We start from the raw sequence: 15,454 nt of genomic DNA, 5'->3' as shown, positions 1-15,454 counted from the left end.
GCAGAGGAGGTAATAAAGTAGTTGGGGTCACAGGTTGTGGATGGCCTCACCTGGGTAAGGATTAACCCAATGGATTAAGTCTGTGTTTCGTCTAAGGAAGAATTCTATTTTGAGTAACCAGTGTCCTGTAACGTCCATTTCTAACTGAGTTCACCCTGGCATGCTTCTTTGGATGGCTTCTTCCTTTGCAGACTAACTGAGTTAACACTGGCATGCTGCTTTGGATGGCTTCTTCCTTTGCAGACTGCTTGCTCTCCTCTTATAAACAATCTTCACGCCATCCCAGCCTTCCTGCAGGTCAAACTCTTTGTTTCTCAGAGCCTCGTAGATAGCATTGGTGATGGTCTCGAAAGCCAGGTCTATGTTGGTGTCAGTTTTGGCAGATGTTTCTATAAAAGATGTGCCTAGAGAAGTAGCCAAGCCCTCTGCTTCCTCCAGGGTGACCCTGTTCATGGACTCGAGATCGCACTTGTGGCCAACTAGGAGGAAAATTACTTTGTCCATCACGTTGGTCACCTCATTGTACCAATCAAAGATGCTCTCGAAGGACCTTCGATTGGTCATATCAAAGATCAGCAGCACACCAACCGCATTGCGGTAGAAGGACCTGGTGATGCACCTAAGAAGGGGGGGGAAATGCCAAATTGAAACGTTAGCTTTTTCTCCAAGATATCAGAGTTATCTAGAGCAAGGTTCTCCAAACTTGATAACTTTAAGACTTCAGAATTCTTTTGAGGGAAAACTTTTACAAAATGTTTTATAGATGGCATTTAGATCCTAAGAAATTGTCGTGTATGTACCCTAATGTTCAGCCAAAATGTTGGAGGTGTGATTGTACAGATGCTACATATTATCATATTTGGTGGACTTGTAAGAAAGTTAAGGCTTTTTGAATAAAAATTTGGTGGGTCATGCAGAATGCTTTAAAGAAAAAAATTCAATTTTCTCCACAATTGTTTCTATTGGGTATAGCTAAGGGTTTTACAGTGGATGAAACAAAGTTGATTTTGTATATGATTACAGCAGCGAGATTGTTGATAGGCAAATATTGGAAAAATGAAGCTTTGCCCACTGTTGAAGAATGGACTCTGAAGATGGCCAGTTTCGTTGAGATGGCGAAGATCTCAGCATATTTAAAAGACCGCTCACAAGAGACTTATGAATGTGAATGGAAAAAGTGGATAGATTATGTGCAGAACAAATATCAAACTAGGAAGTATCAAATAGCTTTTCATTGATAGTATTATATTATATTAAGATAGAAATATTTGAATTATGTGAAGATGAGAAATGATATGGGGGTTGGGGGGGCTCAAGTTTTATATAAAGGGGATAATGATGGGGGTATATTCTATGGAAGTCCGGGGGGGAGGGGAGGGTTAGGGGGGGTTAGGGAGGGTGGGCTGGGGAGTTTGGGGTGGGTTAGGGGGGTGAAAATGGGGTGAAAATATAATTGTAAAACTTTTACAATAAAAAAAAAAAGACTTCAGAATTCTGGAAGTCCACAAAGCAGGGGTGAAATCCTACCTGTTCAGACCGGTTCGGGCGAACCGCTAGGGATTATGGGCATCAGTTCACCGAACCGGTAGTAATTACCCCTCCTTGATCCCACCCATGCCTGGCCGGTCGCTGCTCACCTCTTCCAGCAGCTCGATATTCCACAGAATTCAATGTTAAATGCAGCAGAGAAAATGCTAACTTTTCTCCCTCTTTTCAGAACGGAGCTGCTGCAGCCTGTCCCTTTAAGGTAGTCCCCAGGAGGGAGGGGGACGGCGGGGGAGCAGCTGGAATGGAGCCGTTTTCGTGAAAGGCAGGAAAATGGGGAAGGGGATTTTCCTGCCTGTCATCCATTCCTCAATCTCAGCACAGACTGAGGGTAGGATGGTAGGCAGGAATATTCCCTTCCCCATTTTCCTGCCATTCGCGACAAGGAGTGGCTGGGAGGGGAGGGGCCAGTGAGGAGCCCCTCGATGTGAGTGATGTTGAATTGGCCACGCCCACCCAGTCACATGACCTCCCCTCAACAAGCCACGCCCACAGAACCGGTAGGGGAAATTTTTTAATTTCACCCCTGCCACAAAGTCTTCAAGTTGCCACGTTTGGAGATCCTTGATCTAGAGGACAGAATTATTCCAGCAGACATTAATCTTCATTTATATACCGGTATATTATATATATTATATATACAGTATAGCAAGATATTCATGATAAACTACTAATATCTCTTTCTAGGTTTTTTATGTACAACTTTGCTTGGCAAGTAAATATCCTGAAGTAACTCGGTAGCCTGTAGAACTCATGCTTTTCTGATAGCTGTGTAAACTAAGCACTATTCTAAGACTTTTTATTATGTCTGTTATGCTGTGGTTTGTATGTTGTCTGGGTCTATGACCTATGATAAACATCCTACTACCACTGCAGGATATCAGAGCTATTTGTTGAAGCACTTGTCTGGATACTAACTCTTACCATCCATCATGCGCCCGCTGACCTTGGTCTGCAGTAGTGTTTGCAAAGCAATTTATTTTTTAGATGTAAACAGAGGTGAAATCTATTGAGATGATATACAGATAGTCCTGACTTATGACTGTAATTGAGCCTGCAATTTGAGCCCTAAGCCACATGACCTCATCTGATTTTACAAACTTTTTGGCGGAGGCCATTAAGCAAACCGTCGCTTGCTATGGAGCATTTTTGCTGGAAATCAGAAGCCAGCACCAGTTCTACATAAGAATTATGGATTACAGAACTGATAGTGTTTTTATAATGCTTATAACTGCCTGCTTCAGACTGCCTTCCAATAAGCAATACACAGAGATGCCATTTGTAACTAACCCAGATTATATTACCAACATTTCTGTATGTGTGTTATAAAAAGAAAAGTAAGGAACAGAAACTAGACAGTCGTTAAGTGAGTTTTGCCCCATCTTACGACTTTTCTTGTTGTTCAGTGGATCACTGCAGTTGTTAAATTAGTAACACGGTTGTTAAGTGAATCCGGCTACCCCATTGATTTTGCTTGTCAAAAAGTCATAAAAGGGACACTGGGACACTGCAACCGTCATAAATCTGTCTGGTACCTGTAATCCAGAATAATAACAGTAACAGAGTTGGAAGGGACCTTGGAGGTCATCTAGTCCAACCCCCTAGTCATGTTGTGGTCCGTCAGCAGCCTGCGGAGCTGGCAGTGGAGTCGGACAGCGATGAGGCTGAGGAAGAACACGGGCCAGTCCTGGAGGCTGGGGAAGGCCCAGATAAGGGCTCTGCATCAGAGGCAGAGATGGGGTCAGGGCCATCGGGGAGTGAAGTGCGGACTCCAGAGCCTCCAGAGACTGATAGGAGTGAGGCAGAGGAACAGGAGGAGCCTGTTCCTAATGCACGCATGAGAAGAGCTGCCAGAAGGTAAGAGCAGCTAAAGCAAAAAGGACGACTCAGGAGTAGGGCCAAGAGATGATTGGCCCCCTCCCATAAGGCTTAAAACAGACCAGCAACGGCGTTTGGGCTTTTCCGGAAAGCAATGTTGGTAGCTTCGTCTTCTTCTTTGTTTACGTCTTGTATTTATTTTTGTATCTGTGATTTCTGAACGTTTGCCATGAAAGGCTTTTGGCAGTTTGCCTAATTGGACCAAAGTTTGCGATAGGACTGAGGAATTTGTGTTGGGAGGAATTTGCTTTAATTTAGTTGAACAACACTGGGAATGAAGTAATTCTCAGCTGTTCGAATAAAGTTTGTTTGTTTTTTCACAGACTGATTTTCCTACTACTTACTTAGGCCTGGGTCATAACAGCTCATGCAGGAGACCTATAGGGATTCAAACTGCCAAACTGCTGATCTTTCTGATCTACAAGCTCAGCGTCTTAAGCCACTGAGCCACCTAGCCAGGCACCTTCTCTAAAAATATACCAGAAGCAATGAGAAGTGTATGAAAACAAAACAAGTGTCTCCTTTTATCTCCCAAGGGGTAGTCCCACCAGTGTTTCACAACACAAACAGGAACTAAGATCTCCTAATGACCAGCAACTAACTCATTATCAGATCAGCTTAACCAGGTCATAGTCCATTACTCTGCGAATCTGATCACACAAGTTAGGTCTGTGAAGAAAAATAAATTGGATGTCTTTAAGGTGCTCCATCATTGTCTCCTTTTTCTTCTATCTCCTGATTAGCCTTGAAAACTCAACTTCAATCACACCCTATCCCTCCCAGGCCCCCTTTCTTTCAGCTGCTTGCCCCACACGTCTTCAGATAACAGATAGCAGATGTGATCAGGAGGAGGATGGGGAGAGCTCTCAAGGCCAAGTCATTCCAAGGGGATTAATTTACAACAAAAGCAGAAGTTGGAGGGACCCTCCTTAACAAAAGCAGAGCTTCCAAGCCTAAGGAAGGTGACTGGATTATCACATTTTGAAGAAAAGGAAGTTATCTAGATCAGGGATCTCCGACCTTGGCAACTTTAAGACTTGTGGGCTTCAACTCCCAGAATTCTTCACCCAGCAAACTCCTAAATTCTGGGAGTTGTGAAGTCCACAAGTCTTAAAGTTGCCAAGGTTGGATACCCCTGATCTCAATCTCCACCTAAATGTTGGGGCAACTCTTAAGAGTGACAATTCCTAAACTCTGTGCGGTCAATCTTTTTCACTGTTTACAGAAGGTAAATCTATAAATCAGAACTTCAGAAGCAGAAGTTTGCAGCTTATTTGCTGCACAAGTATTTTATGCCTTCTGAGGTTGATAGCTGAGAAACCCTGGTTTCTGAAGGTTTCCGAAGGAAAATATGTAAGGTTGTTCATAATTTGTCACCAGTTTCCCAGGCCTTCTCTCTTACACCCCTACTGATGTTGCTTGTCAGGTCAAGTTGTGGTCCTCAGCAGGACATCCAATTTGTTTTTGTTTTTTTAATTTATTATTTGGTAGGTTTATATCAGTTTTCCTCCAGGAGCTCATAACAAGCCTTTCCCATTTTCCCAACAACAACTCCATTCGGTAGGAGTTGAGAGACTAACTGGACTAAGCTCCCTGAAGATCTTCTGTGGGTGGGGGAGGGGCTAGAACCTATGTTTCCTTGCTCATAGTCCAACACCTTCATAACAACAGCCTGACTAGGTGGCTCAGTGGCTAAGACGCTGAGCTTGTCGATCAGAAAGGTCAGCAGTTCGGCGGTTCGAATCCCTAGTACAGTGTGAGCAGGGGGTTGGACTAGATGACCTCCAGGGTCCCTTCCAACTCTGTTATTGTTATATGGTTCCCACTTTTGGAGCAATGTAAGAATTCAACAGCATGGTGGTAATGGCTGGCCATTTTAGGTCTGGGGAGGTGCCAAGCCTACTCTTCTTGAAAGATACCACCATCAGTTTCCCACCATTTGTTCTGCTTCAGTTCTGCCTGGGGCTCCCCTTACAGCTTGCCCAATGTTTTGCCCTTTAAATATCCCTTGCTCTGAAACATTTTTGTCCTGCCCGAGGCTAAAACATTTCAATCTGGAATCATTTAGCACCCTTCTGGGTTCTCCTTACCTGAACCTCTCCTGACCAGCAGTGTCCCAGAGCTGAAGCTTCACCCTGATTCCTGGAGGCAGCTCCATCATCTTGCTGTAGAACTCGACACCCACGGTGGGACACGGGGTTGGGATGAAGCATCGCTCCGTGTATCGCCGCAGCAGGGATGTTTTGCCCACGGTGGAATCACCCAGCAGGAGGATCCGAAACTGGTAGTGCCAATTGCCACTGGGCAGGTGGGCTGGCAGCATCCGCCCCAATTTTGCCTCAGTAGATACTTCCATTGTGGAAAGGTTGAAAATGGGAGCAGGAGAGCAGCCTCCGCATGGAACTTTGAGAAGAACCCGATTGTCCCTCCTCTGCTGATCTCAACAAAGTTCTGCTACTGACAGAAGAACTCTACAGGATGAAGATAGAGCAGACTCCACCCTAGAGGCTCCCTCCAGGCTACTAACTCCTCTGGAGCAAGGAAAAGCCAACCCACCTCTTAGGAGGAATATGATGCCGCTCGCCCCTCCTCCTTCAGCTCCACCTATCAAATTTCCTTCTAGTTTGGCTTCTCCAAACAACAAACAAAAAAAGCTGATCTGATTTCTGTTTTTGAGGGATAGTTAGGCAGAAGCATGGGTTCCTTCAGGCATGATCTGCTTTTAGATTGTTCCCCTCCCCCCCTTCTTTGATGTCCCGTTTTAATGAGAGTCACCTTTGTGAGTTGGGTGGAGACAATCATTGAATATATAAATACGTCAACCTATTATTTCGGATACCTGTGCATAAAGAACTGTGTCTAGTAGGCTTCTCCAGAATATCACCTCCAAGCTCTCTGAATTGCTGCAATTGTGGAATAACGTAGAAGTGGGTTTTTTTAGGAGCACTCAAATTCTAAAAGGAAACGGGGGAGGAGGTAAAGGAAATCTACCAGTTTTCTTCCCCCCACCCCTTTGCAAATTGGCTATATCACATCTCCACCCATAGCTCTTGAGAACAATATTGTATGCAGACTTCTTCCCCAGTTCCCCTTCCCTTTGCATGCCAGGCTATTGAAAATCAGTCTTGTTTTGGTATCTATACATTCTTCCAGGCATTAACTGATAAAAACTATTTAGATTTGTAGTAGCTCCTGCTGAAGAGCTTAAAGGAAGACCTATCTGGAGGTTTCTTACAAAACAGCACAGCCTCATCTCCAAAAGCAGAGCTATTGCAGGAAGCCATGGGAGGTGAAGTGGGAGGTCTCCTTTGTCCTTCCCTGCTCTCCTTAGCTGCCTCCAGCTCTTATCTAATCTTTTCCCCCAGCCCTGAAGTCATGTGCCAGCAAGCTAATATTTTGCATGAGGGCTAATTCACTCCCATTTATTTTGCACATAAAGGACAAAAGTCCTTGAGCAAGCCCCCCCCCGTTTTTTCTTTCCAACTTCATTTCATCTGAAAGGTAGGTAAAGGTAAAAGTTCCCCTTGCACATATGTGCAAGTCGTTCCCGACTCTAGGGCGCGGTGCTCATCTCAGTTTCAAAGCTGAAGAGCCAGCGCTGTCTGAAGATGTCTCCGTGGTCATGTGGCCGGCATGACTAAACGCCAAAGGCGCACCTGTTACCTTCCCACCAAAGGTGGTCCCTATTTTTCTACTTGCATTTTTTACGTGCTTTCGAACTGCTAGGTTGGCAGAAGCTGGGAGAAGTAACGGGAGCTCACCCCATTACGCGGCACTAGGGATTCAAATCGCTGAACTGCCGAACTTTTGATCGACAAGCTCAGCATCTTAGCCTCTGAGCCACCGCATCCCATCTGAAAGGTAGACCTTCCCTCTAACAAAATATTGATAAAGCAATTCAATTGGAAAATTAAGTTTGCACAGAACATCCAACACCACCTTAACATTCCATTGTAACAGCCATTATAGATAGCTACCTCTTCCGATGTCTGGAGTGGTTGAAACTTCATCAGCAAAGTGGGTGTATTTTTAAATTTTTATCCCATTCTTTGCTTTTGGACTACATTTAAGACTTTCCCATGCTTTCATGGCAGGGAACTGCATTACTAATTTTGACTAATCATGATTATTCAGAGACCCACAAAGAGTCTGGAAGACCAAAGTCCCTGTCTATTCCTCATCTCACAAAGCTACCACAAAGCCAATTCTTAACCAAGTGGAAGATTGATCTTGGATCTCCCTAGCCCATACCCAGGGGTGAAATCCAGCAAGTTCTGGAAACCAATAGTGGAAATTTTGAGCAGTTCAGAGAAATGGCAAATGCCACCTCTGGCTAGCCCCCGAGAGGGGTGGGAATGGAGATTTTGCAGTATCCTTCCCCTGCCACACTCACCAAGCCACACCCACAGAACTGGTAGTTAAGAAAATTTGGATTTCACCACTGCCCAACACCCCAAGTCTGTAACCCACACCAAATTTCCCCGTCTTAAGATCTTCAAACTAGGTTAAGACTGTAATTCCCATACTTGTCAATACTTCTAGAAAACAACAGAAATTTTAGCTAGGTTACGTTCTAACAAGCACTCTTATCTTCCTTCACTTTAATGCATGGGGAGTACAGATATTTTAAACGATTTTGAATAAACCCCCCCCACAAAAAAACCTTGTTTCCTTTGTAACCTAGGTGTGCTGAACTTCTGACACAATTGTGAAAGACACAGCAGTCCTAAAAATGGAACTGACCAAACAATTACATTTTATCAGTCCTCCTGTTGTAGCCTTGTAGTTTTTTTCTTAATCCAGGTGATTTAAGGGTCAACTGTGCATGTAAAGCCTAAACTATCGTGTTTCTGTATGCATGCACATGTTTTTTGATGCTTCAGAATCACAAGGCATGGAGAAAAATGCTGGCGCTCGCGTGACAGTTGACCCTTGCATCCATCCTGCCGCTGTGGTTGTCAGTGGTGGCTTATAGCTTGTACACCTCCTATGCATGTCTAACCAACCGCAGTATCAACTTGCAAAGGATTTCTAGTCTGCACGCAGACTAGTCTAGACACATAGCTTATAGGTAATCCTTGACATACGACAATTGAGCTCAAAATTTCTTCTTTGTGGCAGCCCCTGAGATATTGGAAGACTGCCATCATGTCTCCCCTAGTCGTCCTTCTCATTAAACTGGACATACCCAGTTCCTGCAACTGTTCTTCGTATGTCTTTGTTACTCTTCTCTGCACTCTTTCTAGAGTCTCCACATCTTTTTTATATAAAAGGTTTGGCTGCCAGGATTAACCCAGGTTAGTGTATAAATCAGTGGTGATTAAGACTGCTGGGATACATTTATGTCAAGGACTGTGTGTATATAAAGAACAAGAAGAATGCACGACATTGGAAAAAAGACACAATCCTTTTAATTCCATACAATTGCAGAAAGACATAACTATTATCAGACAGCTTTTTAAGAAATTTCAGAAAATTTTGCTGGAGTCGTCCCCCCACCCGTCCCAAAATCTCCACAGCAAGCCCTTGGCTTTTTCAACATGCCTGTAGCAAATTCCAAGGAAATCTCTGAAGAACCTACAAAAAAATATACGTATTTTTTAATTACCCCAATTAAAAAATGGGGGCAATGGGGTTTCCCCCCCATTGCCCTCCCAAACCCCTTCTACACTATCCCACCAGTATCCCCTCTCTGCACTTCGGAATACTAGGTTAGAGAGAGCAAAAGAGATCAAAAACTTTGAATGCCACCAACACTCCAGCCTCATCTCAGCCCCATATCCGCAGGATTCATCCAGCCGTCACCATTAGAAAAATGTTTCATCATAGACAAGGCAGAGGTGGCGTGGCTCTCATATGCTGCAGGTTCAGAGTTATTTAAAAGGTGGCTACTGGATATTGCACAATGTCATACAGGTCTATGATCAGCAGGAAGCACTCATATTTACATTGCTGTCATTTGCCGAGCTGTCCACTCCACCAGATGGCCTTCTCCCGGAAGAAAAATGGAAGGTCACTGCATTGTCCTGCCCTCCTGTAGAAAGAATGTGAGAGCTGCTGGTCAAATATAGTGTTTTACAACTAGTTTCCACAAAATGGTAGTAAAATTAAATACAGTGCATGCTAATAAACAGGATGTTAAAATGAGACATGTAGGAAGGCAGTCTTAAACATCTTAAATGTGCGACACCCGCCAGCACACGATTTATTGAGCTTTTCAACCCCCAGTAGGCCAACCATGGATACATCCAAGAAAAGAAAAGTTTCAGAAAAGAACAAAACGTTTAATTCAACTACATATGCTAGCTTTGTGGCCGCTCAAGAAATAGTCAAGCACAGGAAGGGTTTTGTGGCTCCCGGTGTTTTCTTTTCTGTGGGAAATAGGGCCAAATGGCTCTTTTGAGTGTTTAAGGTTGCAGACCCCTGTGCTAGTTGTTCCCGACTCTAGAGGGCAGTGCTCATCTCCGTTTCAAAGCCGAAGAGCCAGCGCTGTCCGAAGAGATTTCTGTGGTCATGTGGCCAGCATGACTAAATGCCAAAGGCGTTACCTTCCCACCAAAGGTGGTCCCTATTTTTCTACTTGCATTTTTTACATGCTTTCAAACTGCTAGGTTGGCAGAAGCTGGGACAAGTGACGGGAGTTCACCGTTACGTGGCACTAGGGATTCGAACCGCTGAACTGCCGACCTTTCGATTGACAAGCTCAGCGTCTTAGCCACTGAGCCACCGTGTCCCCTAGAAAGAGTGTAGGCAATCTGAAATTCCCAATCTGGAGCCAATCTCAAGGCATTTCTCACTCCTCCAAGTGTTGAGATAAAACAGATGGCCCAAGGCACATTCTTCCCCTCTCCCAACTTCCCCAAAAGTACATCAAAGCAGAGAAAGGAACAAAGGAAAACCCCATGCAAGTGTAGCCCCAAACCTCTCCCCTCCTGCCAGAATGGCAAAGTCCCGATGGACTCACCCAATTTGGCCAAAGCAAGCACACATTTCTGCTTGAAGAACAATTATGGAATGTATGACCATCTGTCTCAAGTCAGCCCAGTTCAATGCTGGATTTATCCCAGCAAAGATGTTAGGACCAGTTTGTTTTTAATTTGCCTCCTTTTTGACCATGAGATCAGTAATTGGATCTGATGGGAAAGGGATAGGGAGGGTCTGGACTGCTGCTAATTCTTTTCATCCCACCTTCGCTCTGTCTCGTACAGAAACAACCACCCATCTCCATGAAAAAGTATAAACAGGGAGTGCACCTTGCAGGCTTCAGCTGCTAGCCTCAATATTTTACGAGGGAAATGAGGATAACAGGCATCTTCTCCAATCATCCAGCACTTCCAGACTGTACCTGAAACATAAAAATACCCAACATCTGAATGAAAAACTAGCGTTAGTGCCTACATTTCTAGGCAGTTACTATTCCGTGAAAATATTACTTGGAAAAATAAGTATCTGAATGAAAATTATTCAAGATGACTTATGAACACTGAGCAAGTTCCACAAGGAAACCGCTTCTGAACTTCATGCTTGATGTGGAGAAGAATGAAACTCTTGACTTTGGGTTTTACCAAGTAGACTGATAGATCTTTCTAGAAACGGCTTCTTCATATTATTATGAGAAAAGCAAAAAGTTGTGATTTGATGTTAATACTTTATTTTACTGTAACAGAGTGATTCGGAAGTCAATGCTTCTCTTTCTTTCCCCTCCACCATCTTTCTCTCACTTCTCTTTTCCTTCTCCCGTCCCCCACTGCTTTTCTATTTTGTATTTTATAATACTTTATAATTCAATAAAAATGTTGACGTGAACACTGAGCAAGATGGCTCTCAAGATCTTTTTTTTTAAAAAAACACCTCAGCTTAAAACAAGCCCTTAAAAATTCATGGCAACAAAAAGAAAGAAGTAATTGAAGAAAATATGTCCCATGGGAACTGCCTCTAGTTTATACCTAGAGAGACAGCAAAAGAACTCCAAACTGTGCAGCTGTTTTTCTCAACTCAACAGCTTTAAGTCCTCCTGCTTTCGACAGGGGATGGATTAGAACAGGGGTCTCCAACCTTGGCCACTTTAAGCCTGGCGGACTTCCAACTCCCAGAATTCCCCAGCCAGCTTTGCTGGTTAAGTCCGCCAGGCTTGAAGTGGCCAAGGTTGGAGACCCCCTGGCCTAGATTCCAGCCCTATGATTCTAAGTCTGCGCTGTTTTTAACACTGCTCTATAAGAACATGCAGAATAAAGAGGTGTTCAACCCTGTAGGATAAGATAGGTTAACGCTTGAGAATGTAGGAAGGTCGAGTGACATCCTCAGCTACCAATGGCTGGGAAGTCAAAGTCCTTCCCATCTCACTCTTGCATGTTGTTGGAGATCTTGTGGCCACCGGCTAAGCCACAACTCTTGGTTTAACATGCCAACCCATTTTCTTGACTTGACACAAGGAACTCGGGGGATCCTCAAACTTGGCGACTTGCTAAAACGATGAATGAATTTACGCAAATCACATCGCTCTTATGAATACTGTAAAGCAAGTGATTTTACTGGGGTGGGACCTAGCTATTCTGGTGCAGTAGCTAAGGTGCTGGGCTGAAAACCAGAAGACAGTGAATTCTCGTCATTCTTTAGGCATGAGAGCCAAATAGATGACTTTGGGTCCAACCTGCCTCACAAGGTTGATGTTGTGAGGGAAAGAAAAGATTTCTTACGTCTGGAATTGCACAGAATAAAGGCAGGCTATGAACCTAATAAATAAAACACAGAGTGACTTTTTATTCAACTCTGCATTTAACATTAAAAGAAATGAACATCACCACTCCACCGCTTTGAGATCTCCCAAATTAACTAAGAAGCATATAGACCAGTGTTTTTCACTCTAGGCCATTTAAAGATGGGTGGAGTTCAATTCCCAGAATTCATACTGTCTGGCTGTGGGGGATTCTGGGGGGAATTGAAGTCAGAGTCCGTACATCTAAAAATGGCAAGATTGGGAAACACTGGTCCAGATTTACATCTTTTATAAACCTTTGCTGAGAATAATTTGCAAGTGTCCTTACGTCAAGTTGGGACAGGCGTTTATGAACCACCATATCCAGCTCCAAAGCAGTAATCCACCTCATCTTCTTTCGCGCTGAAGGCTGATGGGAAGAAAAAGAGAATTAGACTGAAAGCCAAGCTACTACAGGACACCAAAATTAGGCACAAGTTTCCTTGGGGGCTGCCCAGTTTTTTTCTTAAAAACCTCCAGTGATGAAGCACCCACAACTTCTGAAGGCAAGCCGTTCCATTGGTTAATTGTTCTGTTAGGATTCTCCTTAATTCCAGGTTGCTACTGTCCTTGATTAGTCTCCATCCACTGTTTCTTCTGTTGCTTTGGAAAATAAGTTGATCCCCTCTTCTTTGTGGCAGCCCCCCAAATATTGGAATATTGCTATCATGATACCCCCGTCCTTTTCATTAACTAGACATACCCAATTTATCTGTGACTGGTCGAGTTACAGGTAAACAGAAATACGGGTCTAGTCACAGATAAACCCTGAACTGATTTGTCTATGCTGCTCTGCATTCAAGCTACAAAATGCCCATCACTGAATATGAAAAATATGTATTTTCCCCAAAATGTTGCTGAAGAGTTATGGGAGAACAAACCAAACAGCGACCGTCGAAGAAAAATATTACTTTTGGCACCTTTTTGACTACATCAGTCACAGGTAAGACAGACGCAGCTTCGATAGGGCCATGGAAAAAAATAACCTGTCAGCCTTGCCAGGTAAGCCAGACAAGGAAACACAGGAGGAGTTAAATTTACCTTATTTTAAGGCTACCTTAACAGAACCTTGCAAGTCCGAAAATACAAATTGCCCACCACTTTTACCAACCTGATCCCTTAGGACAGGGGTCTCCAAACTTGGCAACTTTAAGACTTGTGGATTTCAACTGAATTTCAAAATTCAGAATTCTGGGACTTGAAGTCCACAAATCTTAAAGTTGCCAAGTTTGGAAACCTCTGCCTTAGGATTTGGTCCTTCCTAAATTTCTTTCTCTGATGGGTAAGCCAGGGGAGCTCCTGCCTCTCATCTGATTGTTTCCTAGACAGCATCTCTTCCCCCTTCCCCCCCCCCCAAAGTCACTCACATGTAATCATATTACAGAATGATTGAACATTTTTTGCACCCAACTGTTATACATTCCAGCATCATACTGCGACTGCAGCAGCTCTGAAGAGCTTTTCATCCACATCTATTCACTGCAAAATCAACTACGATACACAGTGGCTAATGTAACTACATCAATACTATAAGCTTCCAAGAGACCAGCTGAGTGGGCAGCTAAATTAAATTTAAATAAATAAATAATAATTAAAAAATGTCCTCGTTTAAAAAGAGAGCAGGGTTTATTCTAAACAGGCACTGCTGGTTAGGTATCCCCATTACTGCTCTTTGTCTTATTTATTTATTTATTAAATTTATTTAATTGTTTTATACATGAATGAAAACAGTGTTGGATGGGGAATTTTGGAAGTTGAAGTAATTTTAAAGTTTCCAAGCTTGAAAAACATGATTTAGAATAGAAAGAACTTGAAAAATGTATAAGTCAAGTCTGCATGCTGAAAAGCGCCGGGCCCAGCAACGTCGAAAAGTGGGAATTGCAATCCAACACATTCACTGAATTTGAACCTCAAGGCCCAGGAGAGAGACTCAGCCACCCTAGCACAATGTTTCTTAACTTTGGCAATTTTTAAGGTGTGTGGACTTCAATTCCCAGAATTCCCCAGCCAACATGGACTCCCGTTAATGGGAGATATACGTATCAATGCCCAAAGCTAAGTAAAGCAACCTGATATAAATTCCCGGGAAATTGCAAAAAAATCTTTGAATTGCACTACTTAAACCACATCCATAACGACTTTAGAAAACGGAAGGTTTTCTAAGGGGCTCTGCAAGCCTAATTAAAAAAAAAACTCTTTTGAAGACTTTTTCTATTAGAATCTCCTGCTTGGGCGGGGGGGGGGGGTTGGGGTTGGACTAGAAGACCTCCAAGGTCCCTTCCTTCCAACTGTTAGTGGCAGGATTCTTTCTGCCAATCTAAATGGGCTCCCGCAGATTGTGCGATGAAAGGGGGAGGGGGGGCGTCTGGATGACATGCGAGGAGACCTCTCCCCTATTAAACCTCCCACCGCCTAAGCAACATTGACCACGGGAAAGAAGGCCCGTTTCCCATCCGCCCACCCACCCAATTAGGGAATCTCGCGTGGGAGAGAAATTGCAAGAAAGCGCCCAGACTCGGAACTTTCTTCCCGAGACTGGAGGAGGGCTCTCTTACTTTGATTATCAAGCGTCTAAACAGGAATCGCTTCGAATTAAATAGGAGGATGGCGACGGATGGAGAAGCTTCGCCCCGCTACGAAAATCGGAACCCCACTAACCTGCTTCTCGGCTTCCGAGCACGGAAAGAACGTTGGATACGCGGACGTCGCCTTTTATATCCCCCGTGAACGTCTAATTCGATTGGCTCCTTTTTTTAAAAAAAAAAAGAGTCCTGAAAGGGCTCCTGGGAAATGTAGTTTTTATCCCAATCGATGGCAGGTCAGCAGAGTGCACACTTTCTGAGTTCTTATGAAAAGATTTTATTGTATCAAACGAATGAACAAAGGAGAAACGGAAAGGCTTATTTTGAACAATCGATTATTAACATTGAGATTAATCCAGTTTGTCCCAACTAGAAGGTACAAACAAAAGAGCTCCTAAAATTATTTGACCAAATTGCTTGGAAAATCGAGTTTGTTGCTTTTTTTTTTTTTGCAAATGGAAAAATTAAACTTTTAGCAACATATTTCAGCCACCCTTTGCTAAAAATCAGGTACAGATTTCCTACACTGCCAATTCAATGGATTCCTGGTATCCTATACATGCTAGGGGCCTATTCAAAACATGTATTCCTTAGCATAGACACAGATGTGGGTGTTTGGATTATCTCTAACTAGAGGAAATATTAAACTTCATATGTTGCCTAAAGTTGCTATTTTGTGTTCATGAAAACCAGA

At 43.4% G+C, this 15,454-nt stretch overlaps 1 protein-coding gene, 1 long non-coding RNA gene and 3 other non-coding genes across 5 annotated transcripts; all 5 read right to left on the bottom strand.

Moving 5' to 3' along the window:
• Positions 1-201: 201 nt before the first annotated feature.
• RAB42 (RAB42, member RAS oncogene family) lies at positions 202-5,779 on the bottom strand. The gene is made up of 2 exons (XM_070949507.1): positions 5,514-5,779; positions 202-619 (listed from the first exon to the last, which is right to left on the bottom strand). Exons 1-2 carry the CDS (start codon positions 5,777-5,779, stop codon positions 202-204), a joined length of 684 nt encoding a protein of 227 aa, XP_070805608.1.
• A 3,038-nt stretch (positions 5,780-8,817) lies between these two features.
• Positions 8,818-14,866, bottom strand: LOC139321125 (uncharacterized). The gene is made up of 5 exons (XR_011600753.1): positions 14,837-14,866; positions 12,468-12,548; positions 10,677-10,768; positions 9,372-9,457; positions 8,818-9,000 (listed from the first exon to the last, which is right to left on the bottom strand). It is a non-coding gene; the product is annotated as an uncharacterized lncRNA (long non-coding RNA).
• LOC139321521 (small nucleolar RNA SNORD99) lies at positions 9,185-9,258 on the bottom strand. The gene has a single exon (XR_011600797.1). It is a non-coding gene; the product is annotated as a small nucleolar RNA SNORD99 (small nucleolar RNA).
• LOC139321516 (small nucleolar RNA SNORA44) lies at positions 11,698-11,830 on the bottom strand. The gene has a single exon (XR_011600793.1). It is a non-coding gene; the product is annotated as a small nucleolar RNA SNORA44 (small nucleolar RNA).
• On the bottom strand, positions 13,012-13,153 carry LOC139321515 (small nucleolar RNA SNORA16B/SNORA16A family). The gene has a single exon (XR_011600792.1). It is a non-coding gene; the product is annotated as a small nucleolar RNA SNORA16B/SNORA16A family (small nucleolar RNA).
• Positions 14,867-15,454: the final 588 nt, after the last annotated feature.

The sequence above is a fragment of the Pituophis catenifer genome, unplaced genomic scaffold (genome assembly GCF_029215685.1).
Source record: "Pituophis catenifer annectens isolate HBS135680 unplaced genomic scaffold, rPitCat1.0.hap2 SCAF_9, whole genome shotgun sequence".
NCBI lineage: Eukaryota > Metazoa > Chordata > Lepidosauria > Squamata > Colubridae > Pituophis > Pituophis catenifer.
This window is presented reverse-complemented; position numbering and strand designations above follow the sequence as displayed.